The 19,323-nt window shown below is 40.3% G+C and overlaps 1 protein-coding gene across 1 annotated transcript in view; it reads right to left on the reverse strand.

Annotated features, from left to right (window-relative positions):
* Positions 1 to 19,323, reverse strand: part of WDR7 (WD repeat domain 7) — a 353,677-nt gene that overhangs the window by 324,504 nt on the left and 9,850 nt on the right. Inside the window, exons 2-4 of the mRNA XM_010854831.1 lie at positions 6,228 to 6,399; positions 2,008 to 2,114; positions 196 to 274 (exon numbers count right to left, since the gene is read on the reverse strand). Coding sequence (XP_010853133.1) covers positions 196 to 274; positions 2,008 to 2,114; positions 6,228 to 6,386 — 345 coding nt within the window. The 5' untranslated portion in view covers positions 6,387 to 6,399. The remainder of the gene's footprint in view (positions 1 to 195; positions 275 to 2,007; positions 2,115 to 6,227; positions 6,400 to 19,323) is intronic.

Below are 19,323 nucleotides of genomic sequence, written 5' to 3' on the forward strand. Positions count from 1 at the left end.
GTCCCATTACCCATTCCCACCCATTTTTCATACAAAAAGAGAGACTTGGTGTTAAAAAAAAAAAACACTTTTTATGGCAAAACCAATACAATATTATAAAGTTAAATAAAATAAAATTTTAAAAAAAGAAAAAAAAAACACTTTTTAAACTGACCATCAGTGCTGAGTTGGCCAGTTGCAGAAATCAATACCAACCTGTATGCCAGTATGTGTGCAAGCTAATTTTGTAAATTCAATACATCTGCCATCATTCACGTCCCAGAGGCACATCTCCCTATAAAACAAAATAATCGCTGACTTTAAATCTGAGTTTTAAAAGCATGGTTCAACTTTGTCGCGGTAGTTTAAAATTAAGCTTCCATTAAAATGGACATATTTCAGAAAAAGCAGCATATAGTCATTATTGCTGTTCACCAAAACTTCTGGCCCTCCCAGCCACCGCCTTAAATTCCCCTCCAGCCTAACCACCCCTGCCCCGATCCACATTCTTTCTGGATACCGGCGAGGACTGCACTTCCTGGTTCCCTGTTAGCTGGTGGAGTCTCGGCAGCGGTTCTGGCCATAACTGGTAGGAGGCCCTCCAGAACTCTCCTCCTCTACCTCTGTGCCAGAGTGGCTGCTCTCTCACCCTCAAGCTCAGAGTAAGGATAATAATGAAGCAGAGCATAGGCCTAAGTGATAGGTAAAAGGGCAGGTGACAAAAACTAGAACAAAATGTTTAAACCATTCCAATTTTCCATTGATTATCAACGTAGCTAGAAAATTTAGCACTGCAAAACACAAAACTTAAGGTCAACTGATTTCCAAATCTTTGCAAATTAAACACAATATTCCAGTTTTGATTCCACATTTGCTGCAGAAATTTTACTGTAGTTCATGGGGTTGCAAAGAGTCAGACATGACTGAGCAACTGAACTGACTGAGCAAAAGAAAAAAGCTTTATCTCAAACTAAAGAGACAACGTTCAAAATTAGAAATGTCAATATGCCTTGTCCTTTAAAGAAATAAACTGAAGATTTATTTAACAGAGGAGAATATTAATAAAATGCAGTGATCCTGATACTTATTATAAGATGCCTTAGGGGTTCCCTAATAGCTCAGTTGGTAAAGAATCCACCTGCAATGCAGGAGACCTAGGTTCGATCCCTCAGTGGGGAAGATCCCCTGGAAAAGGGAAAGAATACTCCAGTATTCTGGCCTGGAGAATTCCATGGACAGTCCATGGGGTTGCAAAGAGTCGGACACGACCAAACAACTCTCACTTTCACTTTCCTATATCCCATGTGGTATAAACTTTTCAAAGGAAACTCACTTATTTGTTTAGAATATGCATTCTAATATGAACTTACCTGGTACTGCTTCTCAGCTACACAAGGTTCTTTTCAAATTCATAAATTATAGAGAGTTGAAGGGATAATTTCTTAAATAACTCTCTTCCGGTTCCCTGACTCTCTTCAATAACGTGTTTCATAAATATACAATTTTCTAAACATCCCAAAAGTTTTTATTCCCCCCATTCTAGGCCCTTCACCTGCTGTCCAATGACCTACCTTTCCAAAAGCAAGCTCTGAGACTTAGGAATGGATATAGCTATGTTAGTGTATTAACATACATCGATATAACTGATCAAACTTTTGTATGGCTTCATCTTCCAAATTCATGCTAACCTAGCATCACTGAGGTTTCTTAAAACTCTCAAAGTTGTCTGCCAACTCAGTAAAAATGCCATGGGGATTAACGACCATACTTTAACTTTTACGGTATTCTGAGTTTCTCAAAAGCAAGCCAAAGACATAACCATAAATTACAATGAAAGTACTATAAAAATCATTAATAAAGATAAAATTCATTTTGAAAACCATATTTCAAATAGCTTTATGTTGAGACAACTGATACATTTATTTAAAAGATACCCAAAAAATAAAATAAAATTCCCTACTTACAAATACACTGGTATTATTTGCATTAAAGACTTAAAAGGAAAAAAGCGAATGAGAAAACACTTACCCACTCTCAGATGCGCTCACAATATACTGTTTGTCAGTAGACGCACAAGCTTTAGACAAACAGGTGATTGACGCCGTGTGACCAAACAACAGCGCTCGAGGGTTGACCTAGAAATACACAATATGTTTTCTAAAGTAATCATTCTTAGGAATTCTGTTAAATATTCAGTATAAATGTACAGATACAGATTTGAGAAGAACTGCTCAGGACACCAAAAACTAACAGCAGCAGAACAGTGACTCCCACCAATTCAATGCTCACAATCACCCCAGTAGTAATAAAGTCGAAAGTGGAACAGCAAGAGGTGACATTACCTGCCCAACATACAGAGAGGGATGGAGCCAAGGTTTAAAGCAGGGCAGTGTTTAGCACAGAGCTCGAGTGCACAGAGAAATCAGGTTAAGAATGTGAATTAGCATATAAAATAATTTCTCCTCACTTATTTTTAAAAATAATACTTTCCATGATCTGAAAGCACATTTAGAGCCTCTAGACTGACATCCCAAACACAAAAAATAGAGAACAGGTACACTTACCAAGAGCTGGTATCAACGTTAACTATCAGGAACCAATAATGACTGTCACAGACTAATGATTTACTGCCATAGTGCCTTTGAAAGGATGGCTTAATACCCACTATTCTAAAATAGTCTGGCAATCAGCCTCCAAATTCATCTACTTTGTACCAAACATCATGCTATTATTTTAGGTGATATCAGGACTTTAAGTAATTTCAGGATATATTTCTTAACATTTTATACATATACAAATAATATTTATAACATATGTACCAGATATAAAAAACATCTAACCACATAGTCAATACCCAGCTTAAGAAAAGAGAATGATTAATACCTTTCATGTTATCAGTTTTGGAATCAAAATCACCTTAGTCATATTTTGCATAATTATAATTGAAAGAAAAATACTATCATTGTTTATGGTTAGAATAGGCCTAGAATGTTTTCTCATACAACCAACCCCATTTCCAAACAGAGATTCCATATTCCTCCACTGGAAAAAAAATGCTTTTGGTCAATTCTTTAATTTTTCCCAAGAAAATCAAATTTACCAATGGTTAGTTTTATTTTCAATGTACATGGCTTTGCTAGAAAATTCCATTTTCAGTCATAATAAAGTAACTAAAATTGACTGTACTCTCACCAAAACCTAGAAAGATGAACAAAAATAAATGAATGAAAAAAAGCACATAATCATCTCATAGCGCAATAAAAGCATTTGACAAAATTCAATATCCTTTCCTGATTAAAAACTCTCAACAAATTGGGTGTAGAAGCAATGTATCCTAACATAATAAAGGCCATATGGAACAAGCCCATGTAGAAAACACTAAAAGCTTTTCTCCAAGATCAAGAACAAGACAAGGATGATTACTCTTGACATTTCAACATAATATAGGAGGTCTTAGCCAGAGTAGTTTGGAGAAGGCAATGGTACCCCACTCTAGTACTCTTGCCTGGAAAATCCCATGGACAGAAGAACCTGGTGGGCTGCAGTCCGTGGGGTCGCTAAGAGTTGGACACGACTGAGCGACTTCACTTTCACTTTTCCCTTGCATGCATTGAAGGAAATGGCAACCCACTCCAGTGTTCTTGCCTGGAGAATCCCAGGGACAGGGGAGCCTGGTGGGCTGCCGTCTATGGGGTAGCACAGAGTCGGACACGACTGAAGCGACTTAGCAGCAGCAGCAGCCAGAGCAATTGAGCATCAAATAAAAAATAAAGCAACCAAGTTAAAAAGGAAAAAGTAATGTTTTCTCTGCAGATGACATGATCTTATATGTACAAAATCCTAATGACTAAACCAAAAGACTGTTAAAACTAATGAAGAAATTAAGTAAAGTTGCAGGATACAAAATAAACATCCAAAAAGCTGTTGTTTCTATAACAACAAGTTATCAGACAGAGAAATCAAGCAATCCCACTTACAGTGGCATCAAAAAGAATAAATTACTTAGAAATAAACTTAACCAAGGAGGTGAAACACCTGTATTCCAAAAATTGTAAGACACTAATGAAAGAAATGGTAAACTAAATAAGTGGAAAGATACCCCACATTCTTGGGTTGAAAGAATTAATGTTGTTAAAAGGTCCATACTACTCAAAGCAATCTGCAGAGTCAATGCAATCCTATCAGAATTCCAATGGTGTTTTTCACAGAAATAGAAAAAACCTTGATGAAATTTGTGTAGAACCATAAAAGACACCAAATGGCCAAAGCAATTTTGAGAAAAAGCAAACTTGGAGGCTTCATATAATGAGTACCAACATAATTACAGGAAAAGTAAAAATGTGGTGAAAGTGAAAGTGAAGTCGCTCAGCCATGTCCGACTCTGTGCGACCCCATAGATGGCAGCCCACCAGGCTCCCCCGTCCCTGGGATTCTCCAGGCAAGAACACTGGAGTGGGTTGCCATTTCCTTCTCCAATGCATGAAAGTGGAAAGTGAAAGTGAAGTCACTCAGTCATGTCTGACTCTTAGCGACCCCATGGACTGCAGCCTACCAGGCTCCTCCATCCATGGGATTTTCCAGGCAAGAGTACTGGATGGGGTGCCATTGCCTTCTCCGAAAAATGTGGTATACTGTTATATTTATACCTTTCTATTTTTATTTCACCATATTCCATAAAAATTTGTCACAGTTATTAATAAACATTTCAGATATAACTAGTACAGAGATATATAAGATAATCTGTTCAACTGATTAAAAAAAAAAATCCATCCTCAAAGACCACAGTTCAAAAGTGACAGTTATCAAGTTGTCAGTGGCAAGGAGTGATGTTTAGGATTAAAAGATGTGATGAGACAGTTCTTAAGACTAAACACCAGCACTAACGTTCCAGTCTGGGACCCTGAGGCCACTAGTTCTACAGTCAGACATCATTCCACACTCCTTTCTTTTTTCTTTTAGTTTTTTTTTTCTTTTCTATTATCTGAGATGCTATAATTATTCATTAAATAAATCCTTACTATGTACAAGCACTGTGATAACTGCTTAATATAACTTCCCTCACAGAATCCTTACCGAAACCTTGTGTGTGACCCTATTTTAAACATGATGAGATGCAGGCATGAGACAGGTAAGCAAACTGCCCAAAGGCACACAGCTAGACACCAGAGTAGCCAAGATTCGAGCCAACTTCATTTGCCTGCAATGCTGAGCTTTTACCATGACGTTTCACTTCTTTCATTATTGCCATATATTATAAAATTTCCTGCAATTATAGTTTTATTCTCCAAAATGATACCTCTACAGGTAGTGGAAGCAATAAAACTTTGTATATGGGAGATAATGCCTATATTAACAAGTTTCCCTCCTTTACTCTTATCTCCATCTCTCTACGTACTCACGAAATACTACTTCTGCAATTTCTCTCTGAAATTTTATTTTTTATTTTTTGCCACAGCACATAGTATGTGGTATCTCAGTTCCCCGACTGGGGATTGAACCCGAGCCCCCTGCAGCGGAAGCACAGGTGCTTAACCACGGAACTACCCAGGTGGTTGAGACGATGAACATGTTCTAAAGCTGGCTGTGGTAATAGCTGCACAACTCTGAGAACAGAGTAAAAATCATTAAATTGTACACTTTGAAGGGTGTATTGTATGATGTAAATTTTATCTCAATAAAGCTTTTAAAAAGTTTTTTACTTATAAAAGCAACTTGTTTGCCTCTACATTCCATGACAACTATCACCCCATCTTCTCTGTTACTCCTTACAGAAAAATTCCTGGGGGGGTTGTCCAAGATTGGAGGTTAAAATATGGAAAAAGGGCGTCTGTGCACAGAGAGCGCCCAGGAGCAGAGCACACAGCAGTAAAGAATGGCAAAAACACATACCTGATTTTTGTACATTTTTACAAAGGTTTTCTCTCTTCAAGACACTGATCTTAGAAGGCTCAAAATTGTTTTTTTAGTATCTTTTTGGAAACTTCCTTCAATATGGTTAGAAATTTTCTGAAAAAATCTTAAATGTAACATAGTAAGCCAGGTAGGATAGCTATTATAATTGGGAATCAAGCCAAAAACCAGCAGAACTCAACTCTGCTGAGTAATCTTGATAATCATTCTGAACACCAATTTTAGTCAAAATGTATCTCATAGAAAATACAGAGGTAAAATTATTCTGGAACTGTGTTATTTTTTTCTTAAGTAGCTTTTTGCATGCAAAAAGTGCGATCGGCATTTCAAACACTCACGTCCAAGTCTACGGAAAGGTCCCAGAGGCATATCTGCCCGTCGTGGCAGCCGGTCACGACCGTGGCCCCGTCGTCCGTCAGCAGCACGGCGGAGATGCAGTGCGTCGGGGCTCTGCGGCCCCACAGGACAATGGGCAGCACGAGGCTGTTTCCTGCCATCCTGCCGGCAAACCTGGGGATGCGGTGAGAGCAATGTTAAACGCTACAGTATTTCCCTCTAAAACACATCACACACATTTACTTTGAAGCCCACTTGAACTTCCTTAGTGCCCAAAACTCCCCTAAACATCATGCATGCATGCTAAGCAGCTTCAGTCGTGTCTGACTCTTTGCAACCCCGTGGACTGTAGCCTGCCCAGCTCCTCTGTCCATGGGATTCTCCAGCCAAGAGTACTGGAGCGGGTTGCCATTGCCTTCTCCAGGGGAGCTTCTTGACCCAGGGATAGAACCCAGGTCTCTTGCAGGCAGATTCTTTACTGTCTGAGCCACCAGGGAAGTTTCATGCTATTAGCTGAAATATATTCTAATCCATTAGCACAGGTTACCTTGTCACTGTGCTTCCTGTAAACCAGTCACTCTCAGATTCCTCCTCTCAGACTGGCCTGTGGGAGCTCACAGTCGGTCTGGGCTGACAGAACCTGAGTCCAGGGGCTGCTCTGCTGGCTAGCCGGGGAGCCTGGGCCCCCGCCATCAGCCATCTGCCTGCCCCCCTCACTGCTTTTCCTGTGGGGATAACAGTGCCTCACAGACCCTCAGAAGAGCCCTGCCAGCTGGGCTGATCTAATGGCCCCGAGGGCCAGGCAATGATTGGTTTGATTGTTTTTATTTATTTATTATTTGCGGACGCACTGGGTCTTTCATTGCATGCGAGTTTTCTCTCGTTGGGGCTTCCCTGATAGCTCAGCTAGTAAAGAATCTACCTGCAATGCAGGAGACCGGGGTTCCATCCCTGGGTTGGGAAGATCCCCTGGAGAAGGGAAAGGCTACCCACTGCAGTATTCTGGCCTGGAGAATCCCATGGACTGTATAGTCCATGGGGTCGCAAAGGGTCGGACATGACTGAGCAACTTTCACTTTCAGTTTCTCTACATGTAGCTGGGGAGCTCCACAGCACAGGTTGATCAGCTGTGTCACACAGGCTTAGCTGACCCACTGTGTAGGGAACCTTCCCAGACTAAGGATCAAGCCTGTGTGGGGAACTGACAAGCACTAGACCATCGGGGAACCCCATGATTGACTTGATTTTTAAGTGGCAACAAAAGATATGTGTATAATCTAGACACTGTAGAATCTAAAACTGTCTTAGGAACTTTTCAGAAACACTTCAAGGAATAGCCATTTTCTATGAAAGAAACTAGTTTAATACCTATGGTTTCATTGCTGGTTGCTTTTAGCAAAAGTCTTTTCTTTAATCCACTACTTATACTCTTTAAACAAATAAAAACTAAAACAAAAATCCACTCCCTGGAAAGATAATGAGGCAAGTAAAAAATTATGAATGACGTTTACCAAATACAATCTATTAATACTGCATCTTTTATTTTTTGTTTGAATTAATGGGTTTCGTGCTATAGTGTTGGAGAAGAAATCAAACCAGTCAACCCTAAAGGAAATCAATTCTGAATATGCATTAGAAGGACTGATGCTGAAACTCAAACTCCAATACTTTGGCCTCCTGATGTGAAAAGTCAACTCATTAGAAAAGACCCTGATGCTGGGAAAGATTGAAGGCAGGAAGAGAAGGGGACGACAGAGGATAAGATGGTGGGATTGCATCACTGACTCAACGGACGTTAGTTTGAGCAAACTCCAGGAGACGGTGAAGGACAAGGAAGCCTGACATGCTGCAGTCCATGGAGTCACAAAGAGTCGGACACAACTTAGCAACTCAATAACAAAATGGCTTTCATCAATTTGTTTCTCCCCAAACTTCATTTGTTTGCTACAACAAGTAAAAGGGACGCATTTGAGGGGAAAATCCCAACTTCCTTTCTTATTTATAAAATCCTTTATGTACCATGTTCAGCAGTTTATAGACTACCATGACATTAACAATTATTTCCATATTCCTATTAACATTAGTAAATGAAACAAAGCACTGAGCCAGTTTTAACAAATTGCGTACAGCACGCTACTGGCTGAATAACATTTCCACCAGTGACTTTCTCAAAAAGGGAATCTGGAAGGAGTTCACTTCTCCATGGTGACAACATTCATTTTTAAGATGTATCACTGAAGATTTCTCTCAACTAAATAAGCTCAGAGCAACTAGCACAACGTGCTGAGATCAAGAAAGAACGCCGGGGACTCCTGGCAACCCATCGTCAGGCCCTCACACTTCCACTCCAGGGGACAGAGGTTCAGACCACAGCTGGGGAACCCAGATCCCACATGCCATGTGATGCGGCCAAAAAGTGAAAAGAAAGAAAGAACACCATTTCTCTCGATAGGTGAGGACTCCTATTCAATGCATCTGCCTAGCTTGAAGAGAACGCAAACACACAGATTCAGGACTAAGGAACATGTGTGCGACAGGGAGCTGTATCTGTTCTGGTACAACAGGAAGGAACGTTCTGGTATTCAAGTGACAAGGAGCTCAAGGAAACCTGGAAGAAGAATGCATTTCACAGCCCTTAAAATAAGTGAAAACAATTGCCTGTAACATGACAAAGATATTACTGTATGCTTTCCTAGTATATCATCTTATGTGCTACAATAACTGTTCATCCAAGGAATTAGGCAAGATCTGTCCAATCAACTTGGGAGAGAGGGAGAACCAGAATTCAAAATTCACTGTTGTATTTCCAAGGACATGAGATTGAATAAACTAACCTGTCCTGACCCCCAGATATATACACCCTGCCAACCAAATGACCTTAAATTATATACAATCCTGGATCTAAACAGAAAGTGCCTACTGGGTGAAATATTTAAAAGTTGAAAAGTCATAAAAGAATACCTGAAATAAAGCTGTAGTGAGAGGTCACAATCACTAACTGATACTGATCTGTCTTACTGCTCCGATTAGGGTGGTCCCAGCAACATACAGAAGAAACAGAAATAATTTCCACACAAATACTAATCAATCAAAGGCCCCTGGTGTCAGACTGGAAGATGGTATTAGAAGAAACAGGAGAATAAGAGTCCAGATCTTATCTAGAGTTGGGGGGGCGGGGGGGGATGGGGGGGAATGACAGAAAGTCTTATTTATAGGCTTCAAGTGGAGAAAGAGATTTGTGTTCCTGAGTCTCAGACCAGACTTGATAGAAAAGCCTCCTAGATAAGAAGGTATTAAATCAGAGCTGGAGGCAGACTGTAGGGAAATGGGTTTTGAGAACATTCAAAAGTTGGAGGCAGAGAAAACTGTCAAGTTACATTTGGGTATTGGCTCTGCCGTCTCTCCTCAGACAAGGAGACAGCCTTGCTAAGATGCTATGTGTCAGGAGAGCTCAAGGATATTTTTTAAATAGGGGAGCTCATCCTTTATAAAAAGTCCTCCAACTCTAGACTAGACTCTCAGTTAGCTAGGAAAAACAAACTTCCTACTTGTATAAGGCCATGGTGTTTTGAGTTACACATAAACATATGATCTTTCTCACTGCATACTCAAATACACTGCATCTTCAGAGTGTGTAAGAATAAAACCCATGGCATAAAGGAAGAGGTAAGAAGAATGACAAGAAATTACTGTGAGGAAAGGAGGGCGACTTTTTTGGGGGTGAGAGAGAACAGGGAGACAAATAACCACCATCACCCTGTGACTGGGGGCCAGGCCCCTCCACACACTGGCAGAAGGTAAGGAAAATTCATCACTAGTCAGCCAACATGTGAAAGATGAATGTGACTTAGCTGGCTTGGGGTGGGACATGGCAAAATGTCTATATATTTAATTTTTATACAAGCCCAATCTATAAAAGTTAGTCCTGCCTAACTTCTAAGAGAATTCAAGGAATTTATACCCCCACAAAACCCAGTGATATTTCCTTCTAGCTCTAAAATGTGTTAGCTCTTATAGTCAAGATTCCTTTAGACAGCCTGCTGCTGCTGCTAAGTCACTTCACTCGTGTCCGACTCTGTGCAACCCCATAGATAGCCTAGGTCCTCTTAATTTCTCTACACATTTTAAAATTAGATTGTAAATTTCTGCAGAAAAGCTTGCTGAGATTATAACTGGCGCTGCATCAAATTCATATAGCAATTTGGGGAGCACCGACTCTGCTAATGTTGATTAAATATGATTGGTGCAAGGGACTTCCCTGGGGGTCCACTGGTTAAGACTCCGTGCCTCCAATGCAGGGAGCACAGGTTCGATCCCTGGTCAGGGAACTAAGACTCCACATTCCCAAACAAAATTAATCTTCTTAAAAAAGAGGAAATCAAATAATTTTGTGGCTATTTCCTGCAAGATTCTTAATTCATTCTATGACTTTTCTAAGAGAATAACACTTTTCTTCTGGAAAACATAAAGTTATTCTCTCCTTAAAAACGCAAACATATCTACTCACCAGCAAGAAGGAAGAAATAATGTGAGGTACATATAATTAGATGCCATAAATTCAAAACTGGACAAGTACCTAATAATGTACGAACACATTTTTAATCTTGCAAAACTACATGTATTCTGACTTTACTAGGTATATTAACATGTTCTCCATTGAAACAAATTACTCCTTAAAATTATTTTAAGGAAAATTAATTTTCCTTAAAAGTTTACAATTCCCTTTAGCAAATACAACAAACACATTCATTCATGACAACTGAAAGACTACAAGATTCTAACATGAATTTTTGAATCAGAGAAAAGATACATTACTTTCAGAACCTGTTTTGACCTAAATGTATTTCAATGCATTTAGAATTAGCATATGAAAGAATACTTCAAAACCTATAAATCTGGTTACAGTGTAATAATTAGGCAGCAGAAATTTCTTGAACATCTACTAAGAAAAAAAAATCTTCATTATAAGTAAATATGTTCTATAATTCAATCACTGGTATTTATTTAATAACCTGGACCTGTTTTAGAGACTAATTCATTTACTCAAAACTAAGATAACAGCTTGTGTCTTCCATGGTACTTGTCAGCTATAACCAAACCAATCGATGTCCAGTGAATTACCTAAAATTCAATGTAATCTTCAATCATTACGCCACAGACATGTGGGCTTTCAACACATTTTTCTTCCTCTCTTCAATTTTCTTTTTGTATAATAAAGTCTTCTGGATCTATTTGGCTCTATATGTCATGTGAGTACATGACTTAGATACATCAAAAGCAAGAAAGAACAGGATGAGAAATGTTTAGTTCATTATATGACCAAATGATGTGAACATTCTTAATACAAAGAAATATATATCTCAGTCCAGAAAAAATGTAAATCTCTGAAAACATTTTTTCCCAGCATCTTAAAAATCCAATAAAATAAAAGTGAAAGTAGAAAAGCCACCACAAGTACTGGACGAAATAGCGTGAACTGAAGGACAGCATGGCTCATGAGGACAGACCAGTCAAGGATCTCTGAGAGGGACTGACTGAGACGACCATGGAGTCCGTACCAAGTAAACCTGGTCCTGAGGGACTGATCAGAATAAAAAGCGGGCAAACAAGGCAGGAGCTAACTATTCAGTTTGGCAAGACACAGGAATCTAAGTCTGAAGTTTTTGATTAAATGGCAATGTAAATGCAGAGCATGCAGTTTTCCGGCCATCATCATTCAACTGCTCTCTTTATTGGCAACATCACCTGCTGCATGAAGAGAACTGAGTATCAAACTGAGACACAGAGGAAATTTGTATCAAATCTAACTTAAAATCATATTTAGATATTGGCTATTAAATATAATCTTTTTCCTGAAAAAGCTTTAGAGTGAAATAATGGGAGTCCTAGATTCTATCCCTCATCTTGCCACTAACCATGCAGTCTTTGATGACAGCATCTCACTTCTGAGGATTAGCTTTCTCATCAAGAGTATTTATACAATGAATTTTGAATCATCTTTAAGTAAAAAAAAAAAATCAAATCATCAAGAGCAGGGGTCTGAGAGATAAAAATCAAGTCATCTCTTTTGCCTACCTAAATTTCATATATTTTTCTGTTTTACCTGATTGCACCTATTTCTCAGTTCTAAACAGAAATAAAACTGTACTGCAGTCAACAACAGCAACAAAAATAACAACTGAAAGAACAATGAACTTACGCTCAGAAAAACTATATTCAAATCCTGACTCTTCTATGCAATCTTGAAAAAGTTACCACTCTAGGCTAGGTCTCAGCTTCCCCATCTGTAAAAGATGGACAATAATATCCTCCTTTCAAAAAGTTGTCAGGGAACACAGACCACACCTTGAAATTTCACTTGAAGAGGTTTTATTCTCAGGTTCTGCAGGCTGCAATCCCCTTGGTGGACCTCTCTTCCCTTAATTTAAATAGGCAGGGACTCCCCTGGTAGACTCCAGACTTCCACAACAGGTGGGGCACAGGTTCAATCCCTGGTCAGGGAACTAAGACCCTGAATGCCATAAATAAGTAAAAATTAACTTTTTAAAATTTAAACATAAATAAATAGGTACAGAATAGCTTAGGTGCTTACATTTTCCAACTTCAAAGTTGATAGGAAAGAAAATTAAACTGTTTTGCATTTTTATTAAAATCTGCCATAAAAAGGAAAGACTACAAGGTTGTGTCTAAACATAACTCCTAGTGCTAGACTCCGTTAGGTCCATCAGTAGCTCTCTCAAAATCACACCACAAACTGATCTCAGAGCTCAGAGGCACACACAGACCTGATTCCTAAGGAAATAAATGCCCTCCTGTATTCTATGCTGTCTTCATTTATCATAAAATTTCATTTACCAGAAAACTTCATTCTCCAATCAATCTGATGAATCTAGACTTTACAAAAACACATTACTCAAAGGTAAGCAGAACTGTAGTATTTATGGATAAAATGACCTGATGTCTGGGCTCTGACATGGGGAGAGGAAGAGGGGTAAGAGGTATAGGAAAGGATGGAGATGAAGTATGATCATCAGTGTGGTGGCTGGAATGCAGCCAGATCTACCTCGAGGAACAAAGGACTTCTTACCCCAGCTGCTAAGACCACGAGGTTGTCTTGGCATTTAGTCATTTGGCTAATGACTGCCCCCAGCCAAAGGGACACCTTGCCTGCAAGCCACATCCAATGACTGATCAATTTGGACAGTGAAAACGAAAGTCACTCAGTTATGTCTGACTCTTTGCGGTCCATGGAATTTTCCAGGCCAGAATACTGGAGTGGGTGGCCTTTCCCTTCTCCAAGGGATCTTCCCAACCCAGGGACCGAACCCAGGTCTCCCCCACTGCAAGCAGATTCTTTACCGACTGAGCCACCAGGGAGACCCAGGAATACTGGAGTGGGTAGCCTATCCCTTCTCCAGTGGATCTTCCCAACCCAGGAATGGACCCGGGGTCTCCTGCATTGCAGGCAGGTTCTTTACCAGCTGAGCTATCAGGGAAGCGCAATTTGGAGATAAACAGTAAAGCCCAGTCCCCCTCACATCAATTCAGGATAGTTTGGAGGGGTTGTTCCATCTTCTTTCTACCCTCCAGGGTCACCTGAGATTCTGTTGGGACTCATTACAGCTCAACTCCTCCCTCTGACCAAACCTGCTTCCTTTCCCCAGGAAACTTCAACCATAAAAATAAGTGTTGAAGCTATTTTTAGTACAAGAGTCCTCATCATATTGTTCTTACTATTAATAGTTTTACATATTTGAAAATTTCTCTAATTGTTCATGGGTTCATAGAAAGAACTTTAGTGTCCATTAGTCGGGGGTTAAACAAATGTATTAGCGAGTTTTACAATAGAACACTGATGCATGATGTAAAGACTAATCTCCAAAATATATAGTAAGAGGAAAAGGTGCAGTACTGTATATGAAATACACTCCTGTCTGGGGTTCTAAAAGAGGGGCTATATACATATACACACACACACATCTATACATATACACATACAAATATTTACAATAATTCTGTAATGATACCAATTTAAAAAAATAGTAATGATAAGTATACCTCTAAAAAGGAAGAGAAATAAGAGGCTGGACTGAGTGGGAATCCTGATTCTCAAGATAAACCCTTTGGTCTTAAGGGTTATTCCCCTCTACCTTTGGGTATTTCACTGTATTCCAAAAGACAGTTTAATAAATAAAATGGCCCACGGATTTCCCTGGTAGTCCAGTGGTTAGGACTCCACGTTTCCACTGCAGGGGACACGGGTTCGATCCCTGGTCTGGGAACCAAGATCCCACAAGCCATGTGCTGTGTGTGTGCTTAGTCACTTAGTCGTGTCCGACTCTTACAACCCCATAGACTGTAGCCTGCCAGGCTCCTCTGACCATGGAATTCTTCGGGCAAAAATACTGGAGTGGGTTTCCATTTCCTTCTCCACCACAAGCCGTGAGGTGGAGCCAAAAGAATAAATAAATAAAATACAACATATGGCCTTGATTCACCAAGTTCTTTAAGATGCCCATACACACACAAACATGAGTTTTCAGAAACATTTAACTATAATAAACATTTGACTTTAGCCTATAACCCGTTCCAGTACTAGTTCTTCTCTGCTATGAGGGACCTGTTCCAAAACCCATGATTCACGACTCCTGCAATCATGTTTTCACAATATTTTCTATACACTGGTGCAGAACACTCACCGCTGTGTGTAATTATTTGTTTATAAATGCACCCATTCCACTAAAAGCTGTGCCCTCCTAGAGTAAAACCAGATCATTCAAGTAAGTCCACCATCTTTGTGATTCAATCACTATCAAGCAAACTGCATTCCACTAGGATATGAGGTGGTTTACCAGCACCCAGAATAGTTATAGACTCTTACTAGTGACTCCCTGGTAGCTCAGTTGGTAAAGAATCTGCCTGCAGTGCAGGAGACCCAGGTTCAGGAAGGCCCCTGGACAAGGAAATGGCAAACCACTCTAGTATTTTTGCCTGCAAAACTCCATGGACAGAGGAGTCTGGCAGACAACAGTCCATGAGATCGCAAGAGTCAGACACGACTTAGCAACTAAACCACCACTACTACTGCTGACCAACTGGGGCTTCCCTGGTGGCTCAGATAGTAAAGTATTTGCCTGCAGTGGGAGACCCAGGTTCAATCCCTGAGTCAGGAAGATGCCCTGGAGAAGGGAATGGCTACCCACTCCATCTTGCCTGGACAGTTCCATGGATAGAGGAGTATGTATTTGTTGAATGATACGTATTTACTTGTTGAATGAATACATATTTATTGAATGAACAGAGAATCACAATAACTAGCATTTATTATTAAGCTTTCACTGTGTGCCAAGCAAGCTATTTCTGAGGAAGAAACATCTCATCTTTTTAGATTTAGAAGATTTAAATCTAAATCAGCAAAAAATTAAATTAGAAGAAAATTTAAATTAGATTTAAATTCTTCCCGGACTCTTTGAAGGATCTTACTCTCTTAATTTGGAGAAGGAAATGGCAACCCACTCCAGTATTCTTGCCTGGAAAAACCCCATGGACGGAGGAGCCTGGTAGACTACAGACCATGGGGTCCAGAGTCGGACATGACTGAGCAACTTCACTTCGCTCCCTTAATTGACTACCATTTTATCTGTCTGTCAATTAAATTAGCCTTTGTCCTTCAAACACGTTCTAATCTCACTTTTGACCAAAATACCTTCACTTGTTACCGCCCCCTGCATGTAAATCTGGCAATCTCTCTCTCCCTCCCTCTCACATTCATTCTTTCTCCCATTTTCTCTCTCTTTCTCTCATTGTTAGGACAATCAACACTTTGAACCCCCCTGGCCTTTAATGCAGTGTTTCCATTTCCTTACTACCAACTGCCTCATGTAGTATAGATTGTATCTTCAAACAGACTTAAGATCTCCCGCTACACAGAGGTCAACATTTTTGATATGATCCTCCACAGAAGAACCCTCCAGTACTGCAGAGAGAAGCAAGGTCCCAGAAGAGAAGTGAGGAAACAGGACACTTTGACATCCTTAGACTACTGTGGATTCCTACTTTCCTAACCATCTTACTCAGTCCTTACGTGATATTCAGTCTCCTATAGCTACTCGCTTGACACAGCTGATCACTTGCTAATCCTCGACTCTCCTCTCTCGGGTTTCCAGTACAGTGTACTCTCCGGTTATCTTTTTCCTATTTCTTCAGCTTTCTCCTGCTTAGCTCTGTAAAGGCCTAACAAAGCCTAAGAAAAATTCAAGGCAAAGGGGAAAAATCTTTCATCCCTCTTTTTCACTAGATTTGGAGGGTTTTTTTCTTTTCCTTTCACTCAATGGTTTGTAGGATCTCAGTTCCTCATCAGGGATTGAACCCAGGCCATGGCAATGAAAGCCTGGAATCCTAATGACGAAGCCACCAGGGAACTCCCAAAGGAATATTTATAAATTTGACTGTTCTTTTAATAAAAGGCTTAAGATGAAATCTACTTTCCCCCTTGTGATTCTCCCCAATTTTTTATTATAAAAAATGTTAAATATACAAAAAGTTCAAAAATAGTATAAAGATGACTCAATAAATAAATATTATTTACTAATATTAGCAAATAAACTATCAAGTTTGACACACTGCACTTGACTGTGATGCCTCCTTGCTCTTTAGTTCTAGAACAAGTCTCACTCATTTTTCATACTGACTTTCATGCTTCATTCTAACTTTAAAAAACAAAACCAACTGCTTGAAAAATGTTCCACATTTCAGATCTGTCTAATTGTATTTATGATGTCATTTATCATGCATTCATCTGTCTCCTACTTTTCTCATAAACTGGAAGTCAGATCTAAAGGCATCAGCAGGCTCCTTCATACTGTATCAGTACGTATCAGTGTCCTTCATACTGCATCACCAACGGGAGGCACATGACATCACGCTGTCCCATCGTCGGTGATGCCACCCATGACCACCTGACTAAGGCAGTGACTACCAGCTACCTCCACCATAACTCTTTTTTCCCTTTAAAACTATGAATAACCTAGGGAGTGACACTCTGGCAAGACCATCCTCTTCTGTAAAATCTAATGGGATACTGGTATTCCAGATGACTTCTAAAAGCTACAAGCAACAAGACGATATAGAAAAATCTGGTATCAGGTCAGTGTTCATCTCTCTACACTGCTTTTCTAATGCTCAAATGCTACAGCGAGATACACGTCCAGCCCAGGAACACAGGCGTCTTCATAGGAGAGTTAACACTGCCTCAGTCTGTTTGCTTCCTGTGCCCTAGGCAGGCCCTCTGAGGCCTGCAGACAAAAACAAACTCAAAGTCTCTCTCTTGAGAATGGGCACACACACATGAACAAGAGCAGGCAGGCCGCCACCTATCAACAGGGATAATGAAAAGCAGAGACTACAGACTAAGTAACTAAACGTACCCGCCACCAAGACAATGAATGAAGAAAAGATTCTTTAAAGGTTTGTTCACATTCACAGAACATCCCTACATCATTTGTCAAAAAAATGTGTTCAAGTCAAACTCACGGTGTGATGAAGGTAGCAGTCATTATGATTATGAATTTTCTTTGTGCTTGTTTTGTGCTTTTGTGGTCAATTCACTGAAGACTTAGAAAAACCTGAATCAGATGATGAAGACTGTTTATTGTAACGCAATGAGACAGCTAGATCGTAAAATGCTCTGAAGGAATCACTGAGCTGCCTCCTCAGAATTAGGGTCAGTGAGGGACTTCACCTCCTGAATACTAAGCTCCTTGCTAAATTGCCAAGATTATACTTTATTTGAGTGGCAAGAAATCTGCTTCCAGGGAACCTGACACTTCAGGAAGGCTTTGCTAAAGGAAGTTCCAGGATTCTGTTTCAAAAGAACATGTGGAATGAGCAGATGGCAACAGAAGACTCCACTTGTTTCTCATTGCAAAGACAGCCCTGAGCGTGAGAGCTGGGTTTTGAAGAACTGTAGAGCTATCTCATCAAAAATCCATCCCATTTTAAAAATGATTCATAGGCTTCGAGGCCTATGAATCACGTTTTGAATTTCTGCAGCTATTTATGGTCTACCCATCGTCAAACCGCCTCAGTTTCAAGAGTTACTGATTAGGCCACAAACAAGTGATGCCCACCGAGCCCCTACATCTTAGGGAAAACAGAGCCCATCTGGTAGAACCGACTTCATCTCCCTCACCTACTAGAATCTCACCACCACCCCCAATCATTCCTACTTCTTCCCCTCAGAAAGGAAACTGCCATCAAAACCCTGAGCACTGAAGCTTTTCATGGTTTATAAAGTAAAATAACACAGAAGAAGAAACAAATGTGCTTCCCCAACTAGAAGATGAACTGCCACAGTATCCTGGGGATCAGTCAGGTCTGCTGAGTACACGTGAAGACTTGAGAGTCACACGGACTAGGGGAGACCCTAGCTCCCCCTGTTTACTAACTGCGCATGCTCCGTCGCTCAGTCGTGTCCGCCTCTCTGCGACCCCACGGACCGCAGCCCACCAGGCTCCTCTGTCCGTGAAATCCTCTGGGCAAGAATACTGGAGTGGGTAGCCATTTCCTTCTCCATTTACTTACTGCAAACCCTGAGGAAACATCGGAATGTCCTCATTTGTAACATCACCCTCCTCCGTATACACAGACAACAGCACAGTGTTCCACCTGCCACACAAATGTTCTTAGAAAGGTCACCCAAACCTCCCCCTTGCTGAGCCCAAGTCAAGTCCTAATCCTCTTTACTGCCCTACCAGCAGCACTGGTACACTTCATATTTCTCCCTCGAAAGACTTCTTCACTTGGCGTCCACATCTTCATACGCTGCTGCTACCGAAGCAGCTTGTCTTGTCTCCGAAGCGTTAGTCTCCACTTTCCCTCATTTTCTGACCTTTAAACGTGGGAATACTCAGAGCGGAGTCCTTGGACTTGTCTCCTCTGGCAACACGCCCTCCCCACTTCCCTCAGTGATCTCCCCAAGCCTCACAATTTTATTTTTAATATAACTTTATTGATGTACGTATGTATTTTTGGCTGTGCTGGGTCTTCATGGCTGCACAGACTTCTTCTCTAGCTGCATTGAGCAGGGGCTACTCTTCA

This window comes from Bison bison, unplaced genomic scaffold (genome assembly GCF_000754665.1).
Source record: "Bison bison bison isolate TAMUID 2011002044 unplaced genomic scaffold, Bison_UMD1.0 scf7180017864349, whole genome shotgun sequence".
Classification (NCBI taxonomy): Eukaryota; Metazoa; Chordata; class Mammalia; order Artiodactyla; family Bovidae; genus Bison; species Bison bison.